The sequence below is a fragment of the Choloepus didactylus genome (assembly GCF_015220235.1).
Source record: "Choloepus didactylus isolate mChoDid1 chromosome 25 unlocalized genomic scaffold, mChoDid1.pri SUPER_25_unloc1, whole genome shotgun sequence".
Classification (NCBI taxonomy): Eukaryota; Metazoa; Chordata; class Mammalia; order Pilosa; family Megalonychidae; genus Choloepus; species Choloepus didactylus.
Window position 1 is genome coordinate 7,875,441 of NW_023637606.1, and position 9,036 is coordinate 7,884,476.

At 31.2% G+C, this 9,036-nt stretch overlaps 1 protein-coding gene across 1 annotated transcript; it reads left to right on the top strand.

Moving 5' to 3' along the window:
- Positions 1-6,843: 6,843 nt before the first annotated feature.
- LOC119525342 (olfactory receptor 8H1-like) lies at positions 6,844-7,791 on the top strand. The gene has a single exon (XM_037824008.1). It carries the CDS (start codon positions 6,844-6,846, stop codon positions 7,789-7,791), a length of 948 nt encoding a protein of 315 aa, XP_037679936.1.
- The last annotated feature ends 1,245 nt before the right edge of the window (positions 7,792-9,036 follow it).

A 9,036-nucleotide genomic window follows, 5' to 3' on the forward strand; every position in this document is an offset into this window, starting at 1 on the left:
AGAGGGAAACTAAAACAGAAGCCCCAAGACATTTTTGAGAAAATCCACAGAAATCAGAAGCTAAACCTGGGAAAGGACAAACACATGTTGCTATGTGCCTTCCCATGTGACAGGATGCCAGTGGCCTTTCCTCAGAGAAGGTATCTTACTCCTGATACCTTAAATTGGACATTTTCATGGCCTTAGGACTGTAAATTTGAACTAATAAACCATCATTGTAAAAGCTAGCTAACCCATTTCTTTTATATTCTATTCTGGTAGTTTTAGCAAACCAGAAAAGGTGGATAGAGTAGCTATAGAAACATACCCAAAGACAACAAATAAGAAAGGAGGTACAAGAAAGAAAATATATTTTAATGAGGAAAGTAGAAATATTGATGCAGTAAACGATAAATATATTAAATAAACCTAACTTTATATTTTTATATACATATATTTATTAAGTGGAATTAATTGCTTTAAAAATACAAGTATTATGAGTGAATCAAAATATTAAATCCAATATAAGATATTTCTTACACAATTTTTTACTAAGATACAACAATGCAAACCATTAGGATAAAGGAAGGATACAAAGTAACTAATTTTATAGAACACGGTTTTTACTATTTCATTTATCTGAGCCTCACTTACTCTGGGTACTTTCATGGATCTCTACTTCACTTCTTTCAGGGTCCACAAATGTGGCTTTACCACTGAAGATTCTCTGAAAATTATATTTAAAGACAGCAAACTCAACTGTCTACATGTACACCTGCCACTTACATTTTTCTCCGCAGCACTTATCACTATCAACACACATATACTTCATCATTTGTTACTGCCTACTCGCACAGTAAGAATGCCACTCTTGTTAGACTTCCTCACTCTTCCTCACCTTCACAGCTCACCCCCTTCTCAGGGCCTTTGCATGAGTTTGCCCCTGTCAGGGACACTTTACTTTTGAGCATCTCATCCACTATCCTATCTTACACTTTATTTCTTTTTTTAAATAGTACTTTTCACATTCTAACTTGTATATCATTTATTTCTGTATAATTTTCTGTTTCTTCCAGCTAGAGGCAAGAGAACACAGACCTTTTTTTTTTCCCTTTTGCTATACTGCGTAGTCAGTGCCTAGTACATTGCAGGCTTTCAGTAGAACGTTTACTGAATAAATGAATAAAATGCAATAACATGTTTGACTATAAGTCATCTAGTGTGTATTTAATCCAAGTTAAACACATTTCAGATTTTAATAACTGAATAATACAATTGAGAAGGCTAAATTGTGTATCAACATTTGAAAATTACTTTCTCAACCTCTGAATTATCTATATGAATGTATTACAATTAATTCACATATTTCAATAAATTTCCATATTTTAATATACAGGAGCCACATATTCTGACAAAATGCATTTTAATTTAAAATCACTGTTTTCAAAATATAAAAACTAAAATACTTTTCAACTTGGAAATTTTAAAAATATAAACCTAAAACAAAATCTTAAGTTATCTTTTGTCAAACAGGAAATAAAAATTTTATTTTATTTATTTAATGGATAACAATACAAATAATGCATACCACTGAAAATGATGAAACTGAAATAGCATTAATGAATTAGAAAGCCAAGAAATTGAATTTCATTTATCATAGAAAGAGATAGAATCAAAGTACAATTTTTAATATGCCAAAAAAAGAAAGGATAATCTATGAGAGAAAAACGTGAGAGATAAAAACATCAGAAAAAGATATAGTATGCTAGGATATGAAACTATATCAACATTTAAGTCAGAAAATATGGAAAATCTCTGGTCATACTTTGGCTCCTGTCATGATGGAGTAAGTGGCAGAAGAATATCCATGACATAAGAATTAACTCTACACCTGGACAAAATGCACATGGTAATTACTTTCAGGCATTAGACAACAGGCTGCACAGGTCAGTTATTTGTTAGATTCTGGAATCTTAAGAGTGAACATTATGTTTACCCTGTCTTTCCAGACTGCTGAGCAGAGAAGTAAAGAGTGCAAGGAGAATATAAAGGTCTGGTTTGCAGAACTGAACAGACGGAAATTGGCATTTCCACCAGTGGAAGAAGTAGAACATTCAAAACAGGGAACCAAAACAAGGTGCCCCAAATGTCTGTATGGGGATTCCCTGTAGGTCCTAGGATGAAAACTGAGCTGCATGTTTGCTTAGCCAAGAGATGCTGCTATAGGTCTAAGAGTAGAACATAACTGCAGAGTTCATGAAGGGCTGGGAGAAGTTGGAGTTATGGGCCAGTCATTAGGAAGAGTATTTATGATTGACTCAGGTATGAAGTTAAGGCAATAAATAAATAAATAAATAAATAAATAAATAAATAAACTGCCATAATTTAGAAGTAAGGACCATGCACTGAAGTGGGGGTCATACCCTAAGATTAAGGAGAAAACCAAATAAATGTTTTTCAAAGAATAATACAAATCTGAGACATATAAAAGGCCCTCTCACTAATTTATTTCCTGCCAGAAAAACTGAAGAACCTTTGAAGAAGGCAACATAATCCATACCTTCTATAATATCATTCATATAATATAGTATATAATTAAAACTAAACATACAACAAAACAAGAAAATGTGAACCATATTAATAAATACAGAAGCTAACATAAACATCTTTCAAGATTATCCAGTAAGGAAAAGTAAATTATCTGAAATGAAAAGTTATCAGGGACTAAACTGTACATTGGAGGCATGGAGGAATATGTATCAGTTAACTTGAAGCCAGGTAAATGAAATGTTTTTGAACTGAAAAAAGTAAGTAAACAAGAACATAGCCTAACTGATTCATTAAAAAATGAAGAGTTTTGTAAAATGAAATTTTATAAAAAAAAATGGAGAAAAACATTGGTTTACAGATCAAGAAGTTCTGAACATGCAAAGCAGGCTAAATCCAACTCCAACGCACAGAGACATACACCTGGGCACATCCTACTTAAGCTACAGAAAATGAAAGACACAAAGAAACACTTAAAAGCAGCCATGTGGGGCAGGAATAACACATTACATATAAGAGAAAAACTATATCACTATGGCAGACTTCTCATCAGAAGCCATAAGACTGGAAGTGAAAAAAAAAATGCAAAAAATGTTAAAAGACCAAAAGAAAAATAATTCTATATCTAAAAAAATATTCTTAGCAAGCAAGGGTAACATTGAGACACTTAAGATGAATGAAGGCTCAGAAAATTCACTGTCAAAATCCTGCAGTACAAGAAAATACAACAGAAGTTTTTCAGGCTGAATAAAATATCAGAAGAAAAATTTTTGGAAGTCAACAGAAAAAAAAAATCTGCCAAAAGAGAAATGAAGAGCACCAGACAATGGAAAGATTTAACAATTCTGTAAAATACAACTGAATGCATACAACAGAAATAATAATGTTGTATTTTCAGATTTGTAATTTATCTATGTTTAAAATAAATGGTTCAGTGGCAGACGTGATAAGGAGTAAATGGAATTAGAATGTTTTAGGTTTTTACACATTATGTGAAGTGGTACAATACTAATTTTAAGTACGTAAGAGAATTTAATAATGTAAATTTTATCCCTTAAAGTAATCATTAGCAACATAGTAAAAAGAGGTATGTTTTAAAGATCCAATAGAGAATAAAATTAGAAAATATATTTTTATTAACCCAAAAGAAGCCAGGAGGGAAGGATCAAAGGAACAAAAATGAATGGAATAAACTGAAAATATCACATCAATAATTATTTTAAATATAAATGGACTAAACACTTCAGTAAAAGGCAGAGTTACTGAGACATAACTAAAAAGTAAGAACCACTCATGTAATGTTTATAAGACATAGGTGAAAAGAACAGGGATTAAGAAATATATATTTTGTAAATATAAGGATATACAAACTATACTATTAGACAAAGAAGACTTCCATATTCCAGAGATATGATTGGAGAATATATTTTTAAAAAAGTGTCAATTCATCAGAAAGATGTAAAAATCCTTAATTGAACTACAAAACATGTGAATCAAAAATTGACAAGAATAAATGGAGCAATGGGAACCTTAAAACTAATAATCAAATTGACTAATAGTCAGGGAAAAAATGCTAACTTTAAATTTCATCTAGGAAATGGAAATTAGGTCCCCTTTCTATTTCTCACTTGTGATCTTCCATCAAAATTATTTTACTATTACAAATGCTCTGCTGGAATGCAGGCATAAAGTTTATGTAATAAAATTTAAAAAATCATAAAATTAGTTTTGTAAATTGTTCTTTCTTTAATTTTTATTTATATGATTTAAAATCACAATTAATGGCTATGAAAAAATAATTTTAAACTTAGGAAGAAAAACTCACTCTGTGATTTTGCAAGGAGTAAGCACTGCCTTTTAAAGTTGAATTAGAAAATCAACTTTAAACTCCCTTTTGGCTTAAACTCAAGGTTAGCTCCTGTCAAATAAATCAGTGCTGGCATTTTAATCTCCACATAAATATGTTTCAACATTACTAAACTTTTGATGAAACAATTTCATTTCCAAAAGTTCATCTAATACATTTTCTAACTTCTTTATTTATACCCACAAATTCTCTACTGAAATTCTAGAGTATGAACAGTATTTTCTGTAAGTTACTTCTGAATCTATACAAAATCTTATTTCATTACATTAATTAATGCAAAATTTAGAAGAAAAAATTTGAACTGATTATGTTTAGAGTAATGAGTTTTGGCCATTTAATAAATTAAAAATTACTAGTCAGCATTTATTTTTACTTTCTCCTCTCATTTTTTTTAATAAAATAACAGCCAAATATACTACAACTATTACAAAAAGTTACAAAAATATTGTTATAGATGAATACAAAAATACATCTGCAGTGTATATGAGTTATATGACTTTGCCAAACCAGAATAAAGAAACTGCACCATGTTTTCCATGAGATGTTTCAAAAACATACATTCATAAACAGGTGCACCCCCTGGAGGAAAGTCAGTGATAGGGCACCATCCAATGCAAAATGCATGAAATTGTGGGTTTTACAAAAGGCTAATTTAACTTAGGTCAAGGTGTGTTTTAGTTATTTAGTAATAAGATCAGAATAAGTTACTGAAAATTCCACATGAATAAATTATGCATTTACACAAGTATACATATAAACAGACATTATATACATGCAGGAAAATAATTGGAAGAAAATACATGCAAATATTAAGAACAGTTATGATTGATTTTTAGTTTTTCCTTTGAATTTTGTCATATCCTAGATTTTGTGTAATGAACAACATATACTCCCAAGATAGTGCCATACTTTTAAGTATAAAAAAATTTCATTGTGGAAACTGTGCTATTCTATCCCTGGCGGTTAATGATCTGGACTTTCTGTCACAGAGTAATAGAGTATTCCTCTAGCAATCTCTTCTCTGTTACCCAGTCAAAAAATCAGAGCATCACAAGGGAATACCAAAAAATCCTGCTCAAAATGATGTGGCTTCTAAGGGGAAGTCAACTCTGTTACAAACCTAACAATGATGCATTGGTCCTTGAATTTTTATCCTTGGAACCATGCCAAGCAATATTCCTGGAAATGTGCCCTTAGATGACCAAATGTTGCATTATCAGCAATCCTCAGGATAAGAGGTACTGTGGCATTATTAGTGTGAAAGGCAAGGGATGTTCTGTTGACAGGAGCTCTTTGGAATACTTGTGGGACATCATTTCCAGGTGAGCTTCCATTTGACCAGGGCCTGAGCAAAAATTTTCTGTTGATTTATTTTACCTCAGGGTACAACAAAAAGGCATGAAGGAAAAATTAAAACTAATTTATTTCAAAAGGAACAAAAAGGAATTTGGAGCTCCTTATATGATTTACATATTTTATTCATGAAAAAAATTGAGTTTGACAAATTTCTAGACAGATGCTTTTTGGAGAAACTTTTTCACTACCTTTTACTCATGGTAAAGATCATTCTCAAAATTAAAGGGTTTTATTCAGATCAAATAAAATGGGGACATTATTAGAAGAATATGCATTTACCTGTACATATTAAGTAGGCCTTACCGAAATAATGCCAGAATTTGTGGAAATAGGAATATAGAATTGATGGAATCTGAGTCTATAAAAATGTACATATATTAGAAATATAATTTTGGAAGAAATTTGATTTTTAATGGTCAATTTAGGAAAACAAGTTACCTTCCAGAAATTAAAATTTTGTGTAGTGTATAATGTTAACCTACTCAAAGTTCCCTAAGGTGGAAATTTAGATTAGTCATTTGTGTTAAATAATATTGGATACAAAATAAAAGTAAATGCCTCAAACTGTTTTTTTTTAATTATTGTTTATTATATATCTAACATTTTTCTTGGTTTTGCTACAAATAATTATAAATAAGCTTAGAGTGCTATAAGTGTACTCTCTAAACTCCACCTATTTTGGTAGAATCAGAGTCAACATTTAATAGAGCTGACTCTGGAAAAGTTGCTTAAAACTTTTCTGTCCCCTTTCTCATCTAAAAATGTGTATAATAGTAACACCTACTGTATAAAATTTTCAACTGGGTTAAATGTGTTAATGTATAACACTGTCAGGTTCACTCTATTATGGAATATATATGAAATTCTATTATATAATATCCAGATGTTGATTTATACCAAATTTATATTTGGCAGTAACACTAAAATTTTTTTGGTCATACTTTGCAAATTACTGTTTTTTTAATTAATAATTAATTTATAGAAGCAATAAATAAATTTTTTAAATGCCAAATCATTCATGAAACAAAAACCATTCTGAAGAGATTCATGCTAATTATATTTGATTTTCCAACACTTTAAAACAGTTGAATGCTATGGAAAGTAGGAATAACACAAATATTCCTGACTTCATCCTTATGGGATTGACAGACTCTGAAGAGATCCGGTGGGTCCTCTTTATTCTATTTCTCCTGATATACCTGATTACCATGCTGGGGAATGCAGGGATTATACTATTAATTCACCTGGATCTCCAGCTTCACACTCCCATGTATTTATTCCTCAGTCAGCTCTCATTCATTGACCTCAGTTACTCAACAGTCATCACACCTAAAACCTTAGAGAACTTACTGACTTTCAACAAAATTATTTCATTCATGGCCTGTTTCACCCAGATGTCTTTTTTTGTCTTCTTGGGTGCCACTGGGTGTTTCCTTCTCTCTTCAATGGCCTATGACTGCTATGTAGCTATCTGCAACCCTCTTCATTATCCTGTTGTTATGTCCACAAGACTCTGCTGTGCCCTCATCACTGGGTCCTACATGATGTGTTTTACTGAATCATTAGTTAATGCTGTTTACATGAATGGTTTGCATTTCTGCAACTCCAGTGTAATCTATCACTTCTTTTGTGATTTAATCCCAATTTTAGCCCTGTCCTGCACTGACACTCAAGACATGGAAATTATGATATTCATTTTTGGTAGTTTAAATGTTATTGTGTCTTTTATTACAATCTCTGTGTCCTATGGGTCCATTCTGTCTACTATCCTGAAAATTAAGTCCACTTCAGGAAAGTGCAAAGCCTTCTCTACTTGTGCCTCCCACCTCCTGGGTGTTACCATCTTTTATGGTGCTCTGATTTTTACTTATTTAAAACCAAAGAAGTCCTACTCTTTGGGAAGGGATCAAGTGGCCTCTGTGTTTTATACTATGGTGATACCAATGCTGAATCCACTCATTTATAGTATTAGGAACAAAGAAGTGAAAAATGCTCTCAATAGATGCATGCAAAAGAGAGAGGTCTCCAGGCAACTGAAATGACAGTAGCACTGAACTTTCAAGCACATCTTTTCTTTTGTACCTTTGGGTATTTACTTCAATTCTCTCTAAAACACATGAATCCTTTCTTCTGAGCTGTTTTTACTTGGCCAAATATGACCTTGAATATTTCCAGGAATATGTTTCTAGAAATCCATTTTGAAATTGGACCATGATATATGTGTTAAACAGATTATCTAAATATATGTATTTTAAAAATATAATTATTGTTCAAAATAAAATGTAATATTGTCTTTTAAATTATATCAAATAAATCCTCATGCATGTTCCAATTTCAGATAATTTTATTGTAGAAAATATCTACATTTTGCCAGAATATATTTCCGAACAAAGTTAATATATGGAGAAGACATATAGCATAGTGGTTGAGGGTGCATACTTTGGAATCAGACCTTCCAGTTTACACCTAGACATGCTCTCTTTTCTGCTATTTGACCCTTAATAAGTCACTGAGAATCTAAGCCTCAATTTCCCCAAGTATACAAGATAAACACTAATTCCGTTTTCATGGAGTTGTTGTAAAGGTTCTATGAGATGATGAATGCAAAGCACTTGATGTAGTATAAATAAATGGTGCCTGTTAACATTAGAAACTTACATTTATAAACTACTTTCAATGCATAATGGTGTTTGTTATGAAGGACATTCACTGGTGTTTTATAAATTATTTTGGTTAACTTAATAAACACACAAATAGCTAAAAATTTAAAATACAGTTTTTCAAACACTTGGACCTAGTGTTAAAAAATATTGTGGGATAATTATGCTATAGAAAATGTGGTTTATGTTAACAGTGAAGAAAATTTTAAAATATTGAAAAATATTAAAGAAAATAGAAATGTCCTAACAATTAATGACAGTTTCATGCATATTCTTCCAGACTTACCACTATGTATGTGTAAGTGTGTATTTATTACAGATATAAACACATTTTTGTCGTTTTGTATGTAATGTTTTGCAGCTTTTTCCATTTACCAGTATAACTTTTGGGAATTCCTTTGTCATTTAAACCTGTGAGATGACTATGTCCTTGTCTAAATTAGCAAAATAAAGACTCTCTTGCAAAGCTTTAGAACCTGAAATTTTGTACATTTGCCAGATTAAAAACTGGATTCAGTATTATATATTTGGTATCTCTCTGCTAAATATTTGAACAACTTACCTTTCTGTGATGTATGAATGAGTTGCATAAAGAACTTCTGTCCTGATTTCTATAGCTTTTTTTAA